The 27,916-nt window shown below is 34.8% G+C and overlaps 1 protein-coding gene across 1 annotated transcript in view; it reads left to right on the forward strand.

The window, feature by feature from the left end:
- LOC143224223 (putative lipid scramblase CLPTM1) overlaps positions 1 to 27,916 on the forward strand; it is a 45,527-nt gene that overhangs the window by 11,816 nt on the left and 5,795 nt on the right. The window contains exons 3-6 of the mRNA XM_076452645.1: positions 3,622 to 3,736; positions 7,891 to 7,976; positions 19,769 to 19,885; positions 21,700 to 21,802. Coding sequence (XP_076308760.1) covers positions 3,622 to 3,736; positions 7,891 to 7,976; positions 19,769 to 19,795 — 228 coding nt within the window. The 3' untranslated portion in view covers positions 19,796 to 19,885; positions 21,700 to 21,802. The remainder of the gene's footprint in view (positions 1 to 3,621; positions 3,737 to 7,890; positions 7,977 to 19,768; positions 19,886 to 21,699; positions 21,803 to 27,916) is intronic.

The following is a 27,916-nucleotide window of genomic DNA, read 5'->3' on the forward strand; positions in this document are numbered from 1 at the left end:
GTTAACAATTCTGTCCCCCTCTCGATCTTACTCTCTGATGGTCAGGAGGTGACCGATGTTCGGAACATCGCTAACACTCTAGGTGAAAGCTTTTCCCGGGTATCTAGCACTTCTGCTTGTTCCTCCACCTTCCTGGCCATCAAGACTCGGGCAGAGCGATCACCTCTTTCCTTTCGAACGGACTGTTTCTTTGACTATAATTGTCCCTTTACCCTGGTGGAACTAAAAATGGCCCTTCATTGGTCTGCCAGTACGTCTGTTGGACCTGATGATATTCATTATGACATGCTGCACCATCTATCTCCTGCTTCTCTTGATGTCCTTCTGATTGTTTTCAACCGGATCTGGCAGGAGAATGTTTTTCCTGATGCCTGGCCAGGCTATTATTTTACCTTTCTAAGCCAGGAAAGATCCCAAGTTTCCTTCAAACTACCGTCCAATTGCTTTGACGAGCTGTCTCTGTAAGACCTTAGAAAGGATGGTTAATGCTCGCCTTGTTTGGTTCCTCAATCAAACAACCTCCTCTCGCCACCCAGTGTGGGTTCCGCCGACAACACTCCACCACAGACCACCTAATTGCCTTGAAACATCTATCAGAGAAGCCTTTCTCAACCGCCAACATCTTGTATCAATATTCTTTGACATAGAGAAGGCTTACGACACAACATGGAGGTATGGCGCTTATGAGACCTCCATACATATGGGTTACGTGGCCATCTACCCATGTTTATTAAAAAAATTTTAATGGACAGGAGATTCCAAGTTCGTGTGGGTTCGACACTTTCCAGTTCTTTTGTACAGGAACTTGGAGTCCCTCAAGGCTGTGTATTGAGTGTTACACTCTTTAATATAAAGATAAATGCCATCACTGAACAACTCCTCTCACTGTTGCGAATGGGCTGTATGTCGACGACTATTACATCTCATGTTAGTCGTCAAACATGAGATATATTGAGCGGCAACTACAAACCGCCCTCAATTGTGTAATGGAAGTGGACTCTGGCTAACGGCTTTAAATTCTCTCTCTCCAAAACTGTATGCATGCACTTTGCCGCTGACGTTGACGCTCACCCTGATCCTGAACTTCATATCGGTGAAGTTTTGCTGCCAGTGGTCCCGGAGACCAAGTTCTTGGGGCTTATCTTTGATCGTAAACTGACCTTTATACCACACTTAAAGCAGCTTCGGTGAAATGCACAAGAGCACTGAACATCCTCCGTGTTCTCTCTTCTACCAGTTGGGGGCAGATCGCTGTTCAGTGTTAAAGGTATATCGTGTTTTATTAGATTGAAACTCGATTATGGATCAATGGTCTATGGCTCTGCTAGACCCTCGCCTTAAAGATGCTGGACCCCATTCATCACCAAGGACTTCGACTCTGCACTGGGGCTTTCCGCCTCTCCAGTTCAAAGTATATACATTGAATCTCATGAACCTTCTCTACACCTTCGCCGCTTTGCAACTATCTTTACAATATACTTGAAACTTCATTCCTTACCAAAGCATCCCACCTGGAAATGTGTTTTCCTTCCTCGGTGGACAGTACTTTTCAGAACAGACGATCTGTCATTGCTCCGTTGGCCTTCACATCCGGGTGCAATTGGATGAATTGGGTCTGTCCTTGTATAACATTGCAGATTCCACAGGTCGGCCCATCCCACCATGGCTTATTACAGCCCCCAAATGTGACCTTTCTTTCAGTCACCTAAAAAAGGCAGATACTTCAGATTGGAAGTACCGTCTTTTATTCAATGAATATCTTTCAAACAATCATTCAGTTCCCATTTATACAGATGGTTCCAAATCAGGTAATTCAGTGGGCTCTGCTATGGTTTGCTATGGGTCAGTAGTTGCGTGCAGAATCCCTTCTACAGCTTCTGTGTTCACTGCTGAACTGTATGCCATATCTCTTGCCCTGGATCATATTGCAGCTGAGCAGTACTCCAACTGCACTTTTTATACTGATTCACTTAGTTCTATACTTGCCTTGGAATCGCTACACGTTAGCTCACATCCTATTCTCGCTGATATTCGAAACCGACTAGCCCATTTCTCATTAACAGCTACTTCTATCCAGTTTTTCTGGATACCAGGCCATGTTGGTATTCGTGGGAATGAGCTTGCAGACACGGCAGCTAAATCTATCTGCTCCGGAACTATCACCACTGTGCCTATTCCGCACATGGACTATGGTGTTGTCTTCAAGGCTCGGCTCCGTGCCAGCTGGCAGTCCACTTGGAGTGAGCAACGCGACAACAAACTTTTCAAATCAAACCCAAAATTGGACTTTGGCCATCTAGCTTTCGTAAAGTTCGAAGGAGGAAGTTGTTCTCACTAGGCTACGCATTGGTCACAGTTTTTTAACTCATCATTTTCTTTTATCTGGAACTGATGCACCAATGTGTAGTTTGTGTAACACTCAAATCACTATCAGCCACGTTTTACTTCCTTGCCATCGTTACAATTCTCGACGACGGCAATATTTTAAACATATTTTTTCCCAGGGTCAGTCTGTAACATTGGACAGAGTTATTGGTGATGGTGACTCTGTCCACTTTGATAATGTTTTTAATTTTTAATGGCCATTAATCTTTTAATCTCATTTAAGTGTTGCATATTTATTCATTACACCTTTTAATTGTGGTTCCTTTTTTACAGTTTTAATCTCTCTCATTCAATTTGACATTGAACAATGGCCAGAACATTAAATAACTCTCGACACCAGGACTGGAAAGGCCAACTTTAGGTGACTAACGCTACTGTTTGAACTATCCGCTTGAACTACTCGTTAGTCGCCCTGAAGTTGTTATTATACTTTTGCTGCATATCATTTCACACTTTTACTACTTTACTTATTAGTACTGGCCATATTGACTCATAACCCAGAACCAGGACTGGAAAACCAACTTCAGGTGACTAACGGTGGTTTTTACACTTACCTGTTAGTCTTCCTGGCGGTTATGATCATTACCATTTTGCTAGAGTAAATATTTTACAACTTTGAAGACTGGATGTCACCATTGGTTTTTACACCATTTTCTGTTTTAATTGCTGTTTTGTTTTTACCTTCATTTACTTTTACAAATTTTACTCCATTTACTTGACTTTATCTTTTTACTGGACATTTGGCTACTCATTGTTACAATTTTGCTATGTATCTTTTAAAACTTCTATTCTTTTACATTTTGATACTGGTTGCTATGACACATAACCCGGAACCAGGACTGGAAAGACCAACTTTAGGTGACTGACGGTGGTTCTTGAACTTACCTGTTAGTCTTCCTGGTGGGTTATGATCATTACCTTTTTGCTAGAGTAAATGCCTTACAACTTCTTATACTCTGCCTTCTATCTTAACATTGTAGACTAGGTGTTAACATTGGTTTTATACTTTTTTGTTTTACCTTCATTTCCATTTATGTCTATTGCTACATTTATTTTTATTTTTTTTACATTTTCACCGAATGTCTGGTGCAGATAGCCTCGCTGCTTTGTGGCATAAAACACTAAATCAATCAATCAATCAATTCTCCTAATTAAATCTGTTTTAAAGTAAATGCAGTTTATTACCCAAATGCTCTCTGATTATATTGCTCAAATATTTAAACATTTTTCTTGCAGAAGCTACAGAACAATGGAAGTCTGTGGCTTCATGTATATATTGTGAAAAGTGGGAGATCTCCAGACCCATCAGAAAAAACACACTCCAGGATTTATACTGTTTACAAGAAGAAACGTAGGTTGCAGTCTATAACTTTATTTTTTTATCTTTTAAAGTTGCTGATGTTTTATATGTTTAGATTGTAACTTGTGTAGTTACATATCAGAAGTAGAATACCTAACCTGACCTTCAGTAAAATGTTTTCCTTCCAAATTATGTTAAATTGAAATAAGTTACAGATACTTCTGAAAGTAAAATTGGTGTGTGTTTGATGTGAAAGAGTGCATAGAGTACAAGGTACTCAGTTGGTACTACAGAAATATGCACATTAAAAAAATCAACAGAGTTTTACATCAAAAGAAAATTGCCACTCACTTTCAGTTGGTTCTCTACCCAACAAGGCAAGAAACTATCACTAAAATAACAGATCAGAAAGTGGCCAACCTGTCAAACTGTTCATTTTTCTTCTTGTTACAATTGAGATAACCCTACCACTACTTTATCACTAATCTCAGTTTAAACCTAAATCCACTCTGTGCGTTTCCAGGCAGTGCATGATGTCATCACTTAGTTGTAATAACTGGTGTTAATAAAAATTCTAATGTAAACAATGTTGTCATTACCTTTTAAAATTAGCTTGTTTTTAAGGAAATCTGGTATTCCTTAAACAGGAATTACCAGCCAATAATAGGTGAACATTTAGATGACTGTAGCATGTAGAATAGTCAATGCTTTGAATACTATACAGTCAGAGCCTTTGAGAGAACAACCTCTATATTATGAATGAAGTGCAGGAGTTAAGGAAAATCAGTACACATAATATTAAATTTTATTACACACGTTCAGAGAATACATAATATTATTGCAGTTGGAAGTTATGTATTTCTGATTTTTGATATGCAATTTATGTATCATATCATGATCATGTCAAGGTAAGTATTAGTGTAGTATTATTAATAAGAGCCTTGAACTTATGGATATGGAAAAATATGATTATTACAAGTTCTACTACAGGGTTGGTCAAATTAGCCAACCTCATAATCATTTTGTACTCGTGCTTTTTCCGTATAACATTAAATGTTTATATTGAAATTCATGAAATGATGATGTATTTATACTTGCATCACCCCTGTATGTTTGTATTTTTTTTGGCACCCACACATCATTGTACATTTACAAAATGTTTTCTACTATTTGTGAAAAAATAAGGATTGATGATGTAATTCTCTCATTGCACTGATGTAACTAGGAATGTGCATGTGTGCCTGTGTATAACACTGAAAATTCAAGATACAAATAAAGATAACTCAAAGTAGAGCATAGGATAGATTTATTCTTAGTTCTTTTATATTTTTAACAGTTTATTATGTTTGCCATTACTTGTTGTCAGCATTACAAAGGTTATAAAGTATAGAAGTTTAGTTTATTTACTATACAGTGCATTGTCATTTTTGTACTTTTTGAATCAGGTAGCACAGGGGTTCCCAACCGGTGGGTCGCGACCCCACAGGGGGTCGCAAAGCCTTGGCAGGGGGGTCGCGTAACCTTGTTAGAAGTAGCTTGGGATAACATTAATTTTATTTCATCAATTACATTTTCATGCTCTTACATTTTTTTTGTTTCGGTGCAAAGCAAAACGTGTGCTACGTTAGTTCAATGTCATTAGGTGATATTATGGGTGTATGTATGCGTGCCTGTGAGTGAATGTGTGCACGTGTCTGCAACTGTATGTATGTGTGTACTAGTGAGTAGCGAGTATGTGAGTGCACGCGTATGCGTATGTTTGTGTGTAGCTGTAAGTTCATGTTCTTAGTTGCTTGTCTTCGTGAGATACATTAATTCAGGTGACATCAAAGACGAATTCTTATTCTGCAGTGCACTTGAAACCACAACAAAAGCTGATGATGTCATGGAAAAAGTTTCAACTTTTTCAAGACGAAGATCTTCAATGGGAAAACGGTGTGGGTTTGTACAGATGGGGCACCGCTATGCTGGGACCGAAATCAGGATTCCAGTCGAGTGAAGAAGCTAGCACCTCAAACAAAGGGCATCCACTGCATGATTCACCGATATGCTCGCCAGTAAGACTCTCCCTGCCTCTCTGCAGGAAGTGCTTGAATCTGTAATCAAAATTGTAAATTATGTGAAGACTCAAGCACTCAAAACTCGCCTATTCAAAGAACTATGCAAAGACCACGAAGTCCTTCTCTTCTACACAGCAGTACGTTGGTTGTCGAAAGGAAACGTTATTAATCGTGTCTTTGAAATGAAAGATGAAATAAAGATATTCCTGGAGACTCAAGAAAGGAAAGATCTTGTAGTTCACTTCAAAGATGAAGCATGGAATAAAAGGGTTATGCATCTAGCCGACATTTTGACCAGCTGAGCAAGCTCAATTTGAAGCTTCAAGGAAGGAAAACACATGTTCTCCTTTTTCAAGATAGTCTTCGGGCCTTTGTTTCCAAACTGCAGAACTAGCATCGGAAAACCAATCTTGGAAACATCGCTATGTTTGAAAAACTTTGTGGAGTGACGGATGAGTCTCAGATCCAACTGGATCAGTTCCTCAAGGATGAGATTACCAACATCTTCAGTCTCTAGAAAAGGAAGTCGAAGTTACTTCCTGAGCTATCACAGGAACAGGAGGCCCTGGTAAGGAACCCATTTTGTACTGAACTTGATGTATCCAGCTTCCCAGATGATATCCAAGATGAATTTCTGGATCTAAGGAACGACTCTTCAGCTCGTGATCTCTTCAAGGTGAAATCCGTGACTCAGTTCTGGTGCGCTATGTATCAGTCATACTCCAAAGTCAGCATGATAGCTTTACGTGTCTTTGTTCCATTTGCTTCTACCTACTTGTGTGAAGCAGGATTTTCTACTCTTGTCAATATAAAAACAAAGAATAGGAACAGATTGGATGTTGGAGATGACATGAGACTGGCTCTAACAAACGCCCGGCCACAAATTTCAAAGCTTGTTGCTGAAATGCAACATCAGGCATCTCACTAGCTGGGTTGGATAGCTGTTCAAACCTATGTTAATATTATGTTAAGAAATATATGTTCTTTTTGTGAATTCAGGTTGGACCAATGTGATTTAATTTGCTAATAAATAATTACAGAATTTTTAAATATTTTTTTTAGATGTTTCTTTCCATCTCTTTCACAGAAAATAAAAGAAAAATTAAGCTGCTGATAGTAAGCCCTAAGTAGGGGGTTACATGGGTTTCAAACTTTTAGGTAAGGGGTCGCAAGTGCCAAAAGGTTGGGAACCCCTGAGGTAGCATGTATATTATAACCTGTGGTAACTAGTACTTCACTTATAAAATTTCATTACAGAATTCATTGGCTACTACAAGAATACAGTCAGTTTATTTTCAGTGAAGGAAGCAAATTATAGTTGTTACAATTACTAGAGGTAATGTTATATGTTTAAAGAAATATGCATATTAAATGCACGTAGTGATGTAGGTGGACCACTGAAACACTAGTTCCATTAATTAGCATATTCAGAACTCATAGAGCTTATATGTTGATTGAGCTCTACAGTGTATTTTGTTCTTAATCTCCAAGTTTAAATTTTCTCATTTCAAAGCAAAAGCAATGAAATGTTTTATTCTTTTTAAGAGAGCAAGTTATCACATTTCTGATAACTAAGAAAAGACATCTGTTATATATTGTTCATAAACACTTGCATTTGCCCTAAATGTCAGATGAGTAATCTTTGTTGCAAGCTGGTGTTTGCATATAAGTCATACTTTAAGATTGCACAGGTTTTTAATTCACAAAATATACACCACATAAATGGTTAGTATAATGTAAATGTATAAGACTCAAAAGATATTAATTTATATAACTTACATTACATGGAAATATAGTAGTGCAATTAAAGCTATTTAGTTTTATGATAAAATGGATTATGTATACCTGTTTGGAATATATTTTGAATCTGTGTTGTAACATGTTATTTTTATTTTTCAAATATTTATTGGAATAAATGGTTTTTCATTGTAACATTTATGTAACAGGATCAGGTTTTTTTATATCTCAGCAAAAAAATATTAAAAACAAAGCATACTGACCACATATTTGTCTGTGAAATCTGTAGGTTCTGAGATCTTCTCTGTGGTATTCAGATATGAAGAATTATTTTGTCAAGAGTAAATGCAAACTTATACTCTCAAACACAGTATCTCAAAAAAACTATCAAAATCTTCTTCACTGTAGGCTTGAACAAGTACAAGAAACTTCGTTATCAACGAACCCACAATCTTCTGACTGGTGAAACTGCTCTTGATCCAGAGCTTGTAAAGGTGAGAATTTTAAAAATTATTATGTGTTTTGTTTTGAAAAGAGAAATGTTACATAAATCAGCCTGTGGGAGAGTTTTTCTGTAATTCAGTTTTGAAATATCCTTTCTCATGCTCATCACCACTTCAGAGGTTAAAAAAAAAAACATAATGTACATAACTGTATAAGAGGGCTGAAAATCTTTTGGAAAAGGAAAACTAAGGATATAGTGTATCTCCTTTTTTGCCATGATTTAAATCTTAATGTTACAGTAGTTGGTGTCTGACATGAATAACATAATGTACTGCTACCAGCTTAATCCTATCATGACTGGTTATGAATCAAAGGCAATGTCATATTGTATTTGTTGATTCATATTTAAAATTTCATTGGACTACTATTTTGTGAATTGTTTGTTAATACATGTGATGTGAACTTGCAGATAATAATTCAAATTTTAGTATGATCCATTAGTTAATTTCTTAATATAAAGTTAAGTATTAAAAAAGAAGTCCTAAATAGTGATGTGTGTAACATCAAAAGTTAAGTGCAGCATCAATTCAGATTAGATGTCTGTGATGTTCAAATACAATTCAAAGTTTATAGTTTCTTACAATTTAGGAACTCAAGTGGCTGAGATTGACAAAGTAGAATACAGAATACAACCTCCTATCTTTTCTGTTTGCTGAGGTATCATTTGTACTGAATCAAACACACTGCCTCCACTCACCTCTTTCTGTATTTGGAAATACTTCCTTATGTACATGTACTTCTGTCTATGACATATGAAAAACTAACTGAAAGCTCAGAATGTTCCCATGGTGGCTTTCTTAGCCATTTTCAAATACTATGACATCATGTTGTTCTTTTGACACAAATCTTCAGACTGGTAAGCTAAGTCTTTAACCTGTTTGAAATTGTATATATTTTTTAAGACCAAAATACAGCTTAGTAAGCTTGATAAAGTGTAGTGGAATTCTATAATGTTGTTACAGTAATTTGTGACTTTTTTGGTTATTTCAAATATATACCCCTCGGTGTGGATTCCTGTACGTGGTGAGGGGACCTCCCAGGGAAGGTTCTGTTCTATCTAGTTACCTTCTCTGGGATCTAAACATCCACTCACGTGTTTGCCGCATGGCGACCTGTGAAGGGGAGGAGAGGATCCTGGTGGTTGAGGGGTCTAACCCTAACACACCACTTTGGCCTCAATTCCTGTAGACGGGCGGCCTTTGGGTGGCCCCCCTGGTCAATCGGCTGGTCCACTTGGGCTAGAGTCAACCAAGTACCAGTGTTGGAAGTTCTCAACGGTGTTGTGGACATTGTGCCTGATGCTGGTGTTTGGGTATAGTGCTCACGAAACCCTGGCGTTGCTGCATTGTCCTTGCATGACTTTGTAGTGCGTCCCCTTGTAATGCTCCATGGTGGGTGGGGTCAGTGGGTACCGAAATTTTTCCTTTTTCCTATGGATCCTCCAAAAAATTTAAATAAAATTGTAAAAAACAGTCAATGGGTAGCGACCACGCCTTGAAAACTCAGAACAGCAATCTTCAACATCAGTAACACACGCACCTCATTTTCTTATATTACATTCTCTTTCGAAAAACCTTTAGGGCAAATGTCCCCTTTTTTATTCAAAAGGGACTAGAGGGACTTGCTGGCTCTCCAAAGTCAGTAAAGAAACTTCGATCTGGTGACATATTGGTTGAAACATCCACATCCCAACACAGTGAACTCCTCTTGAATTCAAAGGCAATTGGGGATATACCTGTTGAGGTTACACCCCATGCTACCTTGAATTCTTCACGAGGAGTTATTGTTGAAAGGGATTTGAAGAACGTTCCCGAGTCAGAGATTCTCGCTGGTCTCTCCACTCAAGGAGTTTCTGCAGTGAGGTGCATCTCCACTCGCAAAGATGAAGTTACACTGCCAACAAATACTCTCGTTGTAACATTTACTTCACCACGTGTGCACCTGCCACCATCAAGGCAGGTTATCTCATTTGCAAGGTTCAGCCATACATACCAAACCCTCTTCGATGTTTCCAATGTCAGAGATTCAGCCACTCAAAGACATCTTGCCGTGGTTCCCTGACATGTGCTCTTTGTGGAGGCAAAGACCACGATGCCTATGACTGTGACATGAACCCACATTGCGTAAACTGCAATGGTTCTCACCCCTCTTCCTTTCACTCTTGCCCAAAATGGTTGGAGGTAAAAGAGGTGCAGCGTTTGATACATTTATGTCCATTACTACATTTATTTATTTTAATTTTTTTATTTATTTTTTTTTACATTTTTACTGAATGTCTGGCGCAGATAGCCTCGCTGCTTTGTGCCATAAAACACTAAATCAATCAATCAATCAAATATATATATATATATATATAAAACCTATAAAAAATTATTTCATTTGACACCCTCCTCGTGCAAAATTTTATAAGGCTTAGCATGAGATGACAAGCAGTGAATGAGTACAAAGTTTGTAACTAGAAGAGATAATTGTTTGCTCTGTTTGTGTATTTACTGTTCTTGTTTTAAGAAAAATGAGATTAAGAAATTATTTGTAAAGATATATATACATATATAATGTATTAAAACTGTATCTTCTAAAATACTAGTCCACTAAAACACAGCCAAGACAGGTTACTCTGTAAAAGTCAGTTTTATACCCTTGAATACAGTAACACAAGTGTATATGCACCACCTCATTTTAACTTCTTTAATATTAGCCAGGCACTTCTGAAAGGTCAATGTAATAAATGATATATAAATGTATAATGTTATGAAATTTAGACAAAATGTGTTTTCATGTTATAGTTTCTAGTCATTTTAGAAAAGAAACAATATCATTTATATTTATTTTCTACTTTTTCTTATGGAGGTTACAAAGTCAGTCAAACCAAACAAACCTGTGCAGAGATAGTAATGAAAATAACAGATGAAATACGTAGTTATCTTCTCAAAGTATTTGATAATTGTCTGGAGGTGTAAACATTTTGCATGTGAAATTTGAAAATGTTCTTGTGATAAAAGTATTTTTAATCATAAAATCTAAATTACTTTGTATGTAGGATAGTGAACATTTCAAACAAAAATTTACAAAAACAATCTTAATACTTAATTTAAAAATCTGATATTTTATGTGTGAAACCCTTCTAATGCTTACCAATCTGCAAAATTTTGTGAAGATGTGCAAATATTATTAAAAATAATTGTATGATTACTTTCAGGGTTATAATCTGGGTGTATTTCACCCAACTTGTAATGGAAAGGTTAAGGAAAACTAAAAATGTAATGTATCATCTGTTGACTGAATTTTTATTATTACACTATTTGCTTTCTTGAAAGAAATTATATGTTGTACTGTATTTTTGCTGGATTACATGTACAAGTAAAGTGATATATTTAAATTCACATGGATAACAAAGGTAGAATTATTAGGAAGTATTAATTGAGTTATAATGAACTGTAAATTAAATTTTTTTTGTATTTGGGTAATCAGAAACATATATGGCATTTTAAATCTGCATACCAGGTTGTGCATTTTCATGCTCACTCCATGTGTAGCATGTAATTTACATGTTTGTAAATGGGGGATTGTTTCTAGCAAAAATTGTTTTACATAAAAGTCTTGGGGTAACAATGGAACTTTCACATTATTCTTTACTAGTTATTTTCATTTATCAATTTTCAAAGTAATAGATTTTATTTGAAGTAACTTAAATATTTATATTCTATCAGATGAGCAGATTTTACATTATGCAAATAGATAGAAAAGGAATTTTCAATAAGTATAAAAGAGATTTGAAATGTATACTAATGAGATAACGTTCACTAAAATAAAGGTTTTGATAGTGAATTTTCTTACCATTTGGCTGTTTGTGGAGAAAACTCTTCACATTTTCTTTCAATATATAAATACCTAGGTCATTTCATGAATTTACTACTTACCAATCAATTTGTGTTCATAATGGTCAGTCTAGAAAGTTCAACTCTGTGATAGGATCATAATTAATGCTGCATAGTTTTGTGATTGGTTCGGCTTAAGGTGCTCGACTTAAACATCCAGTTGCAGTTTAGGTTTTTAAACTATCTATAGATGTACATTACTTGCAGGTTTTTTCTGTTTGATAGAGAGCAATCTGACCCCCTCCAGCTTATAATATTATACTACAGGTTTCTAAGTTATCTATGGATTAATAAACCTATTTTATAAAATATACCTGTTGTAATCTCCATGTTGAACAAAAAACAGTATTTTTCCTTATCTTCCTACATTAATTGTTATTAGAGTGCAGTATAGGCTGTACACTTTAATTTATTTTTTCTAAAGTTTCTTTTATTCAGTTTGTAAAAGTTGTTCAACATTCGTTATACAGACACCAGGACTAGGTAGGAATTCAGTGTTTAAAATGTTAACTAAACATGAAATGATCCAAAGCTGTTGTAATTTATCTTGTTTTTTTTATGCAAGCTAAGAGTTTATTAAAAACTTATTTTATCGTTTAGAACACCAAAATGTGATCACCATTCAATTCTACTGACTAATTATTCTTGGCATGCAAACTAAACAATGTAGATTTATGTATTGAAGAAACTGCTCTTTCTGTTGTTTAAAACATGTCCATCAACAGTGTAAATCTATAATTGGTATTTGCTAGTTAACATAAATACACTGATTTAACCCGTCCATTGCAGGTTGGATATAATCCACCCAGCTTATGTAACCGCAAAAATATCCATGAGATTAATTATACTGTAATGTATGCATATGTTTACTTAATTTTACAGGTTATTATTAAACATTGCTAGGCTTTCATACACAAAATATCAGTATTGGGAGTTTTTATTAAAGATTTTCTTGTAAATGTTTTTCTTTCAGAATGTTGACAAGGCAAGACAATTTTCATTTTAAGGTAAAAAAGTACTTCTGTACATGAAGAACCTCTCTGTAAGTGCCAAGACTACATTCACAATTTTTTTTCTGTACAGATATCATGTGAGGAGTACAGATCATAAAAATCTGGAAATTTTTCTGATCTATGTGACCAGTTTTAAAGCAATCCTTTGTTTACAGCATAAAGTAGGATACAACTACCCTGTTAAATGGTATAAATCATTAACTAAATCCATTACAGAAAGTAATGCCTCAAATTAAAGTTAACAGGATGTCAACTAGATTTAGTATTTTATAAATCAAAGTGTTGAAAAAATGTTTAATTTCCTAAATATAGAGTATGCACTATACAGGATGAAGGTATGTAGTATTTACTTACTACACTGGTAGATTATTGCTTTCTCATGTAAGCTATTTCTGTTGCAGTATTATCTTTCAGCCTTGTCTTTCTTTTAGGTTTTGCTTTTCTCGGCCACTTGAGCATGCAATAATCAAGTGCAAACATGATATCTTCAAATGAATCTGATTTCTTAAAAGAAAGTTAGTTAGGTTCAGTTATATGATTGTTATTGAACCACTGGTACTAACTAAATATTTATATGTAAACCATAATGGTTTTTTAGTTGTACTCTCATTTTAGTGGTTGCAGCAGCTAAATAGGTGATAAGCCATTTCTCCCTCAGTGTGGATTCCTGTATATGGTGAGGGGACCTCCTGTGGAAGGTTCTGTTCTTTAAGTTTACCTCCTCTGGGATCTAAACATCCACCCATGTGTTTCCTCTGTGTGGCAACTTGGGAAGGGGAGGAGAGGATCCTGGTGGTTGAGGGGTCCAACCCTAACTCACCACTTTGGCCTTGAATTCCTGTAGATGGGCAGCTTTGGGGTGGTTTTCCTTGGGTCAGTCAACTAGTCCATTTGGGCTAGGGTCAACCAAGTATCAGTGTTGGGTGATCTCAACAGGTGTTGTGAGCACTGTATCTGATGCTGGTGTTTAGGTGTAGTGCTCATGAAACCTTGGCATTGCTGCAGTGTCTTTGTTTGACATTGTAGTGTGTCCCGTCAGAGGGCTCCATGGTAGGTGGGGTTAGTGGGCACCAAAATTTACTTTCTTTATTATGAATACTCCAAATAAAAACTTAAAATAGTGAAAAAACAGTCAATAGGTAAACGACCACGTCTTAAAGATTCTGAGCAGCAATCTTCAACATATGTAACACCAGTTGTACCTCATTTTCTTGTCCTACATTTTTTTTCAGAGAAACCTTTAGAGCAAATATTTCCCTTTTTTATTCAGAAGGGACTGGAGGGACTTGCTGGCTCTCCAAAGTCAGTAAAGAAGCTTCGATCTGGAGACATATTGGTTGAAACATCACAACACAGTGAACTCCTTTTGAATTCAAAGGCAACTGGGGATATACCTATTGAGGTTACACCTCATGCTACTTTGAATTCATTACAAGGAGTTATTGTTCAGGGGGGCTTTGAAGAACATCCCTGAGTCAGGGATTCTCACTGGTTTCTTCACTCAAGGAGTTTCCGCAGTGAGGCGTATCTCCACTTGCAAAAATGGAATTACAATGCTGACCAACATCATCATTTTGACATTTACATTGCCATCTCCACCTGCCACCATCAAGGCAGGTTATCCTAATTACAGGGTACAGCCATACATTCCCACCCCTCTCCAATGTTTTCAGTGTCAGCTGTTCGGTCACTCAAAATCATCATTACGTGGTTCCTTTACGTGTTCTCGTTCCTGTGGCAAGGACCATGAAGCCTATGAGTGTGAAATGGACTCTCATTGCATCAATTGTGATGACTCTCATCCATCTTACTTTCATTCTTGCCCTAAATGATTGGAAGAAAAAGAGGTGTAGTGTTTGAAAACAATTCATTACATTACTTATCCTGACGCTCGAAAGTTGCTGCCCACTATTTCATATTGGACGTATGCTGCTACATTTCATTCCACCACTACTATGGCAGTGCAGACAGATCTCTCTATGCCTCTCAAAGAATTGTTCTCAATACAAGTGAACAATCTTTTGACCTTCATGGTTGAAAAAGTTGATGAATCAACTTCAACACCCATCTCTGTCCCTTACATACATTCCAACAAATATCAAGATCCACTTACATTGGTTCCTGGTACAGGCATTTTCTTGGATACTGGATACGAAAGCTGGATCATGCAAACTGGCCCTCTTTCACTGCTCTCGCAGAACTTGATCCTGTCATCGCCTGTAAGCCATCAATAGACAACTGTGTGGCAGCAGTAACTAGCTGTATTATACAAGCAGCTTTTCAATGTATTCCTAAAACTTCAACACTTTTTCCACAATATCCTTGTTCGTGGTAGAATCCTGCCTGCCATATAGCACAGAAAGCTCAAAAATGGGCCTGGGATACTTTTCATAGGTATCCCACAGTCTCAAACCACATTGCTTTCCAGCAGGCCTGTGCACATGATCAGTGGGTAAGACGTCAAAGCCAGAAGGAATCTTGGATTAAATTCATAACCAGCATATCTTCTACCACCAGTTCCAAAGTCATATTGGACAAGATTTGAAAGGTCAATGGGCAATATAATTCTGTCCCTCTCTTGATCTTGCTCTCTGATGGCCAGGAAGTAGCTGACACCTGAGGCATCACCAATACTCTAGGTGAAAGCATTTTCCATGTACCTAGTACTTCTGCTTCTTCCTCCACCTTCTTAGCCGTCAGACTCGGGCAGAGTGATCACCTCTTTCTTTTTGAGCTGATTGTCTCTATGACTATAATCACCCCTTTACACTGGTGGAACTCAAACTGGCCCTTTATTGGTCTGGCAGTACATCAGTTGGACTCAATGATGTATACTATGAAGTGCTGCACCATCTATTTCTGCTTCTCTTGCAATCCTTCTGATTGTTTTCAACCAGATCTGGCAGGAGAATGTTTTTCCTGATGCCTGGCACCAGCCTATTATCCTTCTTTTTTCTGAATTTGGGAAGGATCCCAAGATTCCTTGAAACTACCATCCAATTGCTTTGACAAACTGTCTGTGTAAGATCTTAGAGAGGATGTTTAATGCTTGTCTTGTTCGGTTCCTCAAATCACACAACCTCTTCGTGCCCACCCAGTGTGGGTTCCGAAGACCAGCACTCCACCATGGACCACCTGATTTGACTTGAAACATCAGTCAGAGAAGCCTTTCTCAAATGACAACAACTTGTATCTGTATTCTTTAGCATTTAGAAGGCTTATTATGATACAACATGGAGGTATGGCAGTTTGCAGACCTCCATATTTTTTTAGGTTATGTCGCCATTTGACCATTTTTATTAAAAATTTTTTAATGGACAGAAGATTCCAAGTTCATTTGGATGTTCAACACTTTTCCTTTCTTTTCTACAGGAACTTGGAGTCCCTCAGGGCCATTTTGAGTGTCACACTTTTCAGTATAGAGAGTAATGCCATCACTGGACAACTCCCTCTCACTGTTGCAAACAGACTCTATATCAATGACTTTCACATCTCGTGTCAGTTGTCAAACATGGGACCTGGCGTGACCAAGTGGGTTAAGGCATATCTGAGGGTCGCGGGTTCAAATCCCAGGTGCACCAAACATGCTTGCCTTCTCAGTCGTGGGGGCGTTATAAGTGATGGTCAATCCCACTATTCATTGGTAAAAGAGTAGCCCAAGAGTTGGTGGTGATGACTAGCTGCCTTCCCTCATGTCTTTTACGCTGCTAAATTAGGGACGACTAACGCAGATAGCTTTGCACGAAATTTAAAAACAAACAAACAAATCATCGAACATGAGGTATATTGAGCAGCAGCTACAGACTACCCTCAGTCTTTTACTGAAGTGGACCACAGCAAACAGTTTTAACTTCTCTCTCTTTAAAATCATTCGCATGCACTTTTGCCACCAATGGGGTTGTCATCCTGATCCTGAACTTTGTATTGGTGAAGTTGTGCTGCTTGTGGTCCCTGAGACAAAGTTCTTGGGCTTATCTTTGACCGTAAGCTGACCATTATGCCATACATCAAGCAGCTATGGGTCAAATGTACAAGAGCACTAAACATCCTCCATGTCCTCTCTTTCACCACTTGGGGAGCAGATCGATGTTGTGTTCTAAAGGTGTATCATGCTCTTATTCGATCAAAACTCGACTGTGGATCACTAGTCTATGGATCTGCCAGAACATCAGCCTTAAAGTTCTGAACCTCATTCATCATTAAGGACTTTGGCTCTGCACTGTGGCTTTCTGCACTTCCCCAGTTCGGAACTTATACATAGAGTCTCATGAACCTTCTTTGCACCTCCACCGTCTGCAACTATCTTTACTATATGCTTAAAAACTTCATTCTTTACCAAACCATCCCACTTGGGATTGTGTTTTCCTTCCTTGGTGGGCCTTACTTTCTCAGAACAGACAATCTGCCATTGCTCCTTTTGGCCTTTGTATCCAGGTACAGTTGGATAAATTGGGTCTCTCCTTGGATAAGATTGCTGTATCCACTGGTGAGCCCATCCTATCATGGCTTCTTACAGTGCCCATTTGTGACCTACTTTAAGTCATCTAAGAAAAGCAGACACTCCCGATTAGATACCCTGTCTTTTATTTGCTGAACATATTTCGAACCATCATTCCATTCCTATTGATACAGATGGTTCAAACTCAGATGACTATGTAGTCTCTGCCTTGATTTGTTGTGTGCTGAATCCCCTCTACAGCTTCTGTGTTCACTGATGAACTGTATGCTATTTCTCTTGCACTGGATCACATAGAAGCTAAGCAGTACTCATATTGCACTATTTATACTGACTCACTTTATTGGCCCTGGAATTGCTTCACATTAGTTCACATTCTGATCTTGCTAATATTCAAAACTGACTGGTCCATTTCTCTTTAACATCTACTTTTGTCCAGTTTTACTGGATACCGGGCCACATTGGTATTCACGGGATGGAGCTCGCTGACACTGCAGCTAAATCTATCTGTTCTGGCACTATCACTGCTGTGCCTGTTCCATACATGGACTGTGGTTCTGTATTTAAGACTCGGCTTCATGCCAGTTGGCAGTTGACTTGGAGTGAGCAAAGTGGAAACAAGCTTTTCGAAATAAAACCCCAAATTGGACTTTGGCCATCTTGCTTCCATAAGGATCTGATAGAGGAAGTTGTTCTAACTGGACTACGCATTGGTTATAGTTTTTTAACTCATCATTTTCTTTTATCTGGAACTAATGCACCAGTGTGTGGTCTGTGTAACATTGAGGTTACTATAAGCCACATTTTACTTTTTTGCCAATGTTGCAACTCTCAACGATGGCACCATTTTAAACCTGTTCTGTACCAAGGTTTGTCCATAACATTAGACAGTATTATTGGTAATGGTGACATTGTCCACATTTTAGTTTTTAAAGGCCGTTAATCTCTTTAATGTCATTTAAGTTTTTTTAATTTATTCATTAGACCGTTTTTAATGTGATTCTCTTTTAAGAATCAAAGTACATCTGGTTCAATTTGAAATTAGAAAATGGCCATCATGCCAAATAACTCGAAACCAGAACTGGAAAGACCAACTGCAGGTTACTAACACTGCTGTTTGAACTACCTGTTAGTCATTCTGGCAAGTTGTTATTAAAATTTTGCTACAAGTGTTTTAAAACTTTTACTTTACTTTTTAAAAATGGAAATAACGTCAAATAACTCCGAACCAGGAATGAAAAGGCCAATTTCAGGTGACTGACAGTGTTTTTTGTACTTACCTGTTAGTCTTTCTGGTGAGTTATTATAATTACGGTTACGCTACAGAAAGTCCTTTACAACTTGTATTACTGTAGTTTTTTCTTAGCATTGTAGACTAGATGTAAATGTTGGTTCTATGCTATTTATGCTTTTTTGAAATTTGTTTTGTGTTACCTTAATTTCCTTTTATGAATTTTACTAAATTTAATTTTAACTTTTACTGGATGTTTGATGCAGATAGGCAGCTGCTTTGGCCATAAAACATCCAATCAACGAACCAATAATCCGTTTCTCGTATGAAATCAGTTGAGAAACGCTGCACTATATAATAGGAGAATTGGCAGTATATTTTATGAAGTGATACTAAATTTAACTGAAACTATTTAAATTTGAGTATATAAATAAATAAATTGGACTTGATATGTGAGAAACATGATGAAAACAAAATCTATTTATTAAAGACCTAAAATGTTATTTGCACTTGTAAGTTAATTAGATTGACTTCTTCCCTGAACATTTATTCTCATTAACCAGTTAACTCAGTACTCAAATGTTCAAATCTTATTTAAAAGGAAGCATTTGAGTTACCTATGGAAACATTATTTTCTAAACTATGTTATGCAATAAATGCCTAGGTTTAGAACCAACACAATTTTTTGAAAAGTCCATATTAAAATGAGAAGGAAGAAAGTGCACCATGTGTCTTCATGTCACATAAAGAAACCAAATTGTTTGTTATACTTTCTTTGAAGGTTATCAACTTTTCTTGACTAGTTTATTTCAAATTTTCTTTTTTGAAACCCACTTTATACACTAGAATTTTGAATTACATGTATCTCTTTCTGACATGATTTCCTTTGACATGTTCGAGACTTATGACACATTATTGTGAACTAAACCTTTTTTAACAGTGTTTCAGTACTGTGAATTAATGTTCTAAAAGTATGTAACTGAGCATTTTGTCATAATGTCACTCTGGTGAAAAACAAAAATGTCTTATTTTTTTATGTATATCAGTACTCAGACATTTTGGTTCTATGAAATTTGACTATTTAGTTTAAAACGTCTGTCAGGTACTTGATTTCTTGCCTTTGATAAATTATAGAATAACTTAATTCATTCAGTGAAATTAACATTTATGTGTAATGTGAGGTATTGTTGTGTTGTTTCCACAGAAATCTGAAAAAACACTGAAGAGATAGTCTCACATTGGCATCCAAATATAACAATAAACATAATTGATGACCATACAGCTTGGGTTCAAGGACACGTTCCACCTCCATTGGATGAATGTAAGATTTATATTGTACAACAAGTAACCTTTTAAATATATATTAAACATTTTGTAAAGTTAATAGTTCATTATATATGTTGTAGGTTTTTCTAATTTTGTTATCCATTTTAAGAATTGGTAACTGCTATACACTTTCATAAGCCAATTAGTTTTCAGAAGCTGTTTTCTTTTAAACCATTATTTAGTTAAGATTATAATTTGGTGTGTGATTTTGTAAAGAATTTGGCTCATTCATGTGTTGGTTGAGATCCAGTTTTGAAATATTTTGAATTATTTGTTTTGAAGCTTTGAAGTTAATTCTCTCTTAGAATTACCATATTATTTACATATTTTCCAATAAATAATAATTCCTTTTATGTGAATATATGCTCAGAATTTCATTTTAAAGTTATTTATCTTTGCTTAAAGACACATGGTTCATCCAATAACCATACTTCTACACAGTAAAAATGTATATGCATGATGCAAATGGTGAATATTACAATGCTGTATGAAAAAAAAAGTAAAATGTCAAAAGTTTGCATATGTTGAATATTTTTAACACTAGTATCAAATAGCCGGGATACTTAAATAGGAAAATTAACAATTTTAAAAGTGAATTTTTGGTTGTAAAAGTGATGTTTACAGAGTACCAAAATTAAGTTTAATTTATGAATTTTGAATGTTGTGAATATCCCTTAACATATTGTGGGCCAGTTTGACTTACCTTGGAAATTTATACATACTAAAACTGAACTTGATTGTGTATTCACCAAACTTGGCAAGTTCTTAGCAAACACTGTAAGTTTGCTTTATTCAAAAAGTATATTTTCAAATAAAGTATTTCTATTAACCATCTCACTGTGGATAAGTTAAAGCACTGTTGTCATGACCGTTAACAGAATTATGTTTAACATTTAATTACATTACTTTATTTGTAATGTATATGAATAAACTTGGCATCAAAATGTAGTTAATAAAACAAATTTTAATATTATGTATGATTTAAGTTCTTGATTGTATAAGGAAATATTTTTAAAATAAAAATCCTCAATCTCTTTTAGTATGAGAATTGTGACATTTGCTTTCTAGGTCTTCCTCTCCTCTAATTTATTTACCACCCTTCTCTAACCTTCTCTGGAATTTATTGTAAGTTACTCATTATAATATAAGATATTACCAAGTGAAAGTCTAATTTTTATAGTTGTAAATCTTCTTTATTTATAGAGGTGTAAGATAGATAATCAAACCCACTTGCCATATCCATGTATTACATCCTCTCTTACACAGATTACCATAATATTTTCTTTAACAATTTACCCTAAAACGATTATAGGATGGGAGGAGCCCCTCTGGTAATGGAGAATTCACAACACAAGATAGAGGAATGAAAACAGAGATTTTTTTATAATTAATATTTCACTTTGAAATTAAAGGTAGAATTAAATTTATAACTTATATTTAATGTTATCTACATATTTATGCCAAGTTTGTTGACTAACAATGATCATGTAGTTATTTAATTAGATTTTAAAAATAGCTGTAAAAGACCATGATATGCATGCTTTAACCTTGTTGTACGAAAAGAGTTAATTATTATAAGCAGTTTAATGAGGCTAGTTCTCTATCTGTACTAATATCCATGTTTTATTTCTTTCTTATGAAATAACTGAAATTCAGTTTAGATGCATGTAATAGTTGTATAAATATTCATAATTGTTTTGAGAACATTTGTTACCATGATTTGATATGTTCATTATTTTAAATGTTTCAAAAACTTTAATTTTGGACATTGTTCTTTCCTAATTTCATTTTATAAAATTTCTGTTTAAGATATTGATTTTGAGCCAACTACTGGCAAGTACTACCCTGTGGTCTTCTTGAATGATTACTGGAATCTTATGAGAGAATACCAGCCTATCAATAAAACAACAAAGCAAGTAGCTTTTTTTAACAAATCTTCTACAACAAAAATTAATGTTTATAAAATGTAACCTGTAACACGGTAAAAATGATTACTTTTTACTTATTATTAAATACTTGTTTAACTTTTGTGAATTATGAAAATATTGTATTTAAAAACATTGGCATTAGTTGTATATAAGAATACAGAGGTGTTCATGTTTTAGATTTTCTAGTTTCTACATATACTTTTGTATTCTGTTATATTCTTTGAACCCACAATTTGTTGTGTACCGAGTGTCTTCACTTTTAACTTCTTTATGTAAACTCTAAATAGTTAAATGGGTTTATGACTATAATTATATGTATTTAGGTTTTACACTTTTCTCTTTGTTGTTTTTATAATTAACACATGTGCTTTAACATTGTCTACAAGTCCTCAGTGAATGAATCTATAAACTAAGTTTTCTAGGCAGAACTATCCACTCCTTCTAACAGCTTAAGTACCTGTTACAGCAGTATAGATTGTACAAAAATAGTATTCATGTTGTTTTTTTTAGCTCTTGGCCTACTTTAGTTTCACTACAAGATCACACTCTTGTTATGAGAAGTTGTCAAAAACAAGTTCATGAAATACATTGCTTTCTCAATGATGGCTTTGTGACCAGAATACAGTGTTGTACATAAAGCTGTTAGAATTGGTATTTTTGAATAAAATTTTTATCAGTTATACTTTGCTTGAACAGCAAAGTCAAATTTAATGCATTATGAGCCACTGCTGAGAAGAATGACATTTTAGCAATGCATTTTGGTATATTTACTTGTGAATAGTTAGGTATGTATTCTCATTTCAAATACATAAACATTTTTAAAACAACAGTAAATAACTGTACTTTAAAATATCAGATATACTGTAATTAGTAAATACATAACGTAATGTTATTTTGTAACAGTTTATGAAGTTTTAGTTGGTGAATCATGACACAATAAGGGAAAATTATGAAACAAACCTGTGATGTAATTGGGTAAAAAATTACTGATGATTATTTTACTTATCTGTCTGTGTGTTTGTGTTTGTTAGATTTAAAGACTGTATGTGCTTTGTATTTACCCTAACTTCTTTGGTCCTATTGGGCCAATCTCAACCAAAATTTGTATATAAGCACTATAAACTATGGGAAATATCCTAAGTTAATTTAAATTAACCCTATTTCTAGTTTGTAAAACTTGTTGGTTAATTACTCCCAGCCTTTTGAGTCAATCTCAAACAATCTTGACAGGTTGATGCTTTAGACATTGTTGAATATTCGAAAATGATTCAAGGTAAAAGTATGAAAATTGCTGTATTATTTCTCAAAAAACCATGCTTTTCTCATATGGTGAATGAGATGTAGGGTGTTCAATGGTGGGATTACCTCAAAACCTTTATTTGTTGATAAGGCTTCTTTAGATGTTGTTTATGAAGAAACTTTATTATAATTTTAAAGTAAAGTTTAACTTACTACTTTGAAATATAGGATTGATGTCAAACTTGCATTGTTTTAATTATATTTACACATTCCACATCAAATGACAGGCATTTTAACTTATGTTTTATATAGACAATTTACTGTTGTGTCCTTACATATTGGAACTGTATTACTTAAGTGTTAGCTTTGAAAAATGCATGACATAAGGATGAATAGTGTGGGTGTGTTTGTTGTGATATATATGCTGGAAAAAATAGCTAATACTAAACTGTATACTTTGTTACTGTAGAATTAATATGGCTGTTGTATTACTTTTAACTAAATTAATTTTTCTTTATTATTTATTTACATTTGTGAACATTATTTGCCAGTTACAAACCATGAGTTAAAGTGTGATTAATGGTTTACACAGTTACTCCTAGCTCTTATATGATTTATTGAAATTAGCATTTGCCTACAAAGAGTAAGTTGCATTACAGATCAAGGCAAAACATGGTCACTTTTAGTTGAGGGAGAAGGTTAAACATAAGAAGTATTGAGTTTTATAAGATGTATAATGTTGGCTTTTAATCTGTAGGGATGTTGTTTTCAACAGAATTATAAGCAAAATGTTATACAGTTATTAGTGTAAGCATGTATTGAAGTGAGAGGTAAAGGGAAGCAGTGTCTTTACATATTCTTTATATTCAACATTATGCTAAAGATAACCCTATCTACAAATTCTCTCTAACTTTGTATACTTCTAATTTTTAATGATAAATGTTACTGTCAGTGTAAGCATTATCGTAACTCTGTTTTAAATAAGAATTTACTTTAACAAGAGCTTACATACAGTAAAGATTTTATTGAAATTGGTAGGCTTACTTCATAGAAATTCTTTAACTTAAACATTAATGTAAGAGAATCAATTTATTCAAACACTTCTACTTCCAAGGTACCGAGAGAAGACTTTGAATTTAATTTTTTTTTTCTTGTATGTATATTATAAGGCTGTAGTTTCCTTTAGTTTGTAGAAAACATTGCATATGCATAAAAGTATAAGCTGCATAAAGGTTTTATCCTTAAGCCAATTTATGTGATAAATCATGTATTTAATCCTTAAGATTTATTGCAATGATTTACATAACAAAACAAATTTAATATAGAAATATGTTAAAATAATCATAAAAAAATGACATTTCAGGAAAATGGTTTTGACAAAGTGACCTATAGGGCATTTCCATTTTTTGCAAGTGGGAAAACTATGAAAATGACTGCAATTTTGGAGTTACATAAAGTGTTTTCCCTTCCAACTGTTTCTAAATTTACTGACAGGTTTTAACAAAACGTTATGCAAAGTTTACTTAAATAATTTATTTATAACTGCAGATGAACTATTATTTTTAAGAGAAAACAGTAAGAAAAAATCAGAAACAAACGAAAAAGTTGCAACACAGAGAGTGAAGATGAAAATGGAATCAATCATATTAATACGCACTCAGATTTTAGTGGCAGACAAGCAACATTTATTAGTAAGTCATTGATTTTTTAAGTTTAACAGTGTATAGAAATCCTCGAATATCTTGTAAATAAATTTTTTTTCAACCATTTATTATACTCTCAAAATTTGCTTATATCATGCTAACCTTTACCTCTTCCACTGACAGTATTGAATATAGGAGATAAAATATCAATTAAGCAGTAAGTTTAGAATAGTGTGTTTTAAATTTTTCTTTGTTATATGATTATCAGCTGATTCATCTTATGCAGTAGATTCGTGATTACTGCCATTTCATAGTGTGGCCTAGTCGACATTCTAGAATAGAAATGAGACGTATCGCTCATGGGAACATTCAAACCTGACAAATGTTTAATTTCCAGTGATGACGAGAAACCCACTTGTTGAGAAATTTATATGCAAAAACGGCTCGTTTGGGCTGAGAAAACACTTTACATAGAAGAGCGAACAACGTTCGACCTTCTTCGGTCATCGTCAGGTTCACAAAGAAAGAGGTAACTGACCGGAAGCTGACCACATGTTTGAAAGGGGTTGTGTAACTGTGTGTCGAAATGTAGAGGGCGGTATTAGATGTTTGAATATATAATTTTATTTATTATATTAATATAGGTATAAAGGCGTTCCTTTATATTGGTTTATTTTGGGTTTAAGTTGTTGTATAAGTAAGGCTTCTTTAATTTTACGTTTGTTTATGTTTGTTTCTTTATTTAGTATTTGAGTGTTTTCTATGGTTATGTTGTGTTTATTTGACTTGCAGTGTTAGCAAACGTGAAGGTGACTTTTTTATGTTCTTTGAATCTGGTTTCCATTTTCTACTTGTTTCTCAATATAGAAGTCGTGGCAGTTTTCACATTGTATTTTATAAATAATGTTGGTGTGGTGTTTGTCAGTGTAGTTTTACATAGTATAGACCTCAGTTTTGTGCCTGGTTTTTGAATAAATTTGGTATTAATAGGAATGTCATATTTTGTTACTAATTTTTGCCAAATGTTGGTTATTTGTTTGCTGATGTCGGGAATATATGGTATACAGCAGTATATGGTTTCGTGGTTTTGATTCGTGAGCTGTATTTACTTTAGTTGGTTGATTTTGCTTTCTGTCTAGGTGTGTGCGTATAATGTTTTCTACGGTTTGTGGAGGAAACTTATTGATGTTAGTGAAGTATTGTTTTATTTTGTCTAATTCATCGTTAATTTTATCTGGTGAGCATAGTTTTATGGCTGTGTTTATTTGGTTTCTTAGTATGTTGAGTTTTTGTTTTGTTTCATGTGCTGAGTCCCAAGGAATGTATAGTCCAGTATGGGTGATTTTTTGGTGGATTTCTGTTTGAAATTGTGTATCAGTTCTTGTAATTTTGAGGTTAAGAAATGATATTTGATTGTTTTCTTCCTGTTCACATGTGAAGTTGATGTTGGGATGTATAGAGTTACTGTGATTGAAAAAATTAAGTATGTGTTCTGTAGATTTGAATCCATAACCGTGTCATCTACATATCTATACCAGTATAGTGGTGGATGTAATGCTGTGTTAATTGCTTGTGTTTCAACTTGTGTCATAAAATATTGGCTAGAACTGGTGATACTGGGTTGCCCATGCTTAGGCCGTTTGTTTGTATATAGTTTTGGTTGTTGAACATGAAGTTTGTCTTTATCGTGGTGAATTCTATGAGGGTTGCTAACTGGTTACTGGGAATTTCTGTAGTTGGGTTAGGGTCTGGGATATAGAGTTCTAAGGCTATCTTGCAGGCTTCAGTGGTTGGAACTTCTGTAAAGGGATATAACATCGAAACTGGCCATTAAGGCTTTATGATTAAGTTGATTTAGATTAGACTTGAAATTAAAAGAGTCTTTGATAAATGAGCTGGCTGATGTTACATATTTGGAGAATGCCCATGCTATGTATTTACCAAGGTTGTAATTAAGCGATTCATATGTGGACATTATTGGTCGTAATGGACAATCTGGTTTATGAGGTTTGGGGATGCCGTATATTTGTGGTGTGCGTGAATCGGTTTTACGTAGGTAGGAATAAAGTGTTTGTGAAATTGTGTTGGCTTTTTTCATTTGTAGTAGTAATTTGTTCAGTTCGCGTCTCGTGTGTCTTTGTTGGATTTGTGTGTATTGGTTTAAATTTGTTCGTGTCTGATAGGATGTTATTCATTTTTTGGATGTATTCATTCATTGTTCATTATGACTATAGCGTTACCTTTATCTGCTTTTAGAATTTTTTATGTTTTTTGTCTTGTTTTAGGTTTTTTGCAATTAATGTCTATTTTTGTAAGGTTGTTTTCAGTTTTCTGTTTTGTGAAATTATGTTGATGGTTTTGAGAAAATTCTTTGAAAAAATCGTTTAAGATGTTGTTTTTAGGTGTTTCTGGAAAATATAAATTTGTAATTTACCTGGGAAGGTTGGCTGTTGGATGTCAATAAAATTATCTAAGTTGTCTTCTTTCTGTTGGTTGTTTTTGGTTGTTTCCTTGTTTTTGTTCTCTGTAGAAAGTATCACAAGTCTCCTGGCTAGGTCCTCTAAACATGTTTTGATTTCTATGGTTGGAATGTACCTAGGTGCTATAGCGAAGTTGAGTCCTTTGTTAAGTAGATGTAAGTCGTCTGTGTTTAATTGACGGTCGGATCTGTTAGTATGAGGTTAGTCAACGGTTTGTCGTTTTGGTGTCTTTTCTGTTGTTTGCATCTTAGTTTTCTAGTTTTTTTGTTGTGGCAGATCTTTTTGTCTCTGTCGTTTTTAGTATTGATTTGGTTTATGTTTCGTTGTATAAGTCCGTAAATCTCTGGTTTAATGCAGCATGCCAGTTGATGGTCTAGATTCATTTTTTGTTTTTGTAAGTCATGTAGTTCTTTGTATTTTGTGTTCAACATGGCTTTCAGTAGTTTTTTCTGTAAATTTTGGATAATGTTTGTGTATGTATTAAAATTTTTTGAAAGTTTTACCTTTACAAAATTAGGGGTTAGTTGTTCTTGAAACACAAGCAATTAACACAGCATTACATCCACCACTATACTGGTATAGATATGTAGATGACACGGTTGCGGGATTCAAATCTACAGAACACATACTTAATTTTTCAATCACATTAACTCTATACATCCCAACATCAACTTCACATGTGAACAGGAAGAAAACAATCAAATATCATTTCTTAACCTCAAAATTACAAGAACTG

The sequence above is a fragment of the Tachypleus tridentatus genome, chromosome 8 (assembly GCF_004210375.1).
Source record: "Tachypleus tridentatus isolate NWPU-2018 chromosome 8, ASM421037v1, whole genome shotgun sequence".
Taxonomy (NCBI): domain Eukaryota; kingdom Metazoa; phylum Arthropoda; class Merostomata; order Xiphosura; family Limulidae; genus Tachypleus; species Tachypleus tridentatus.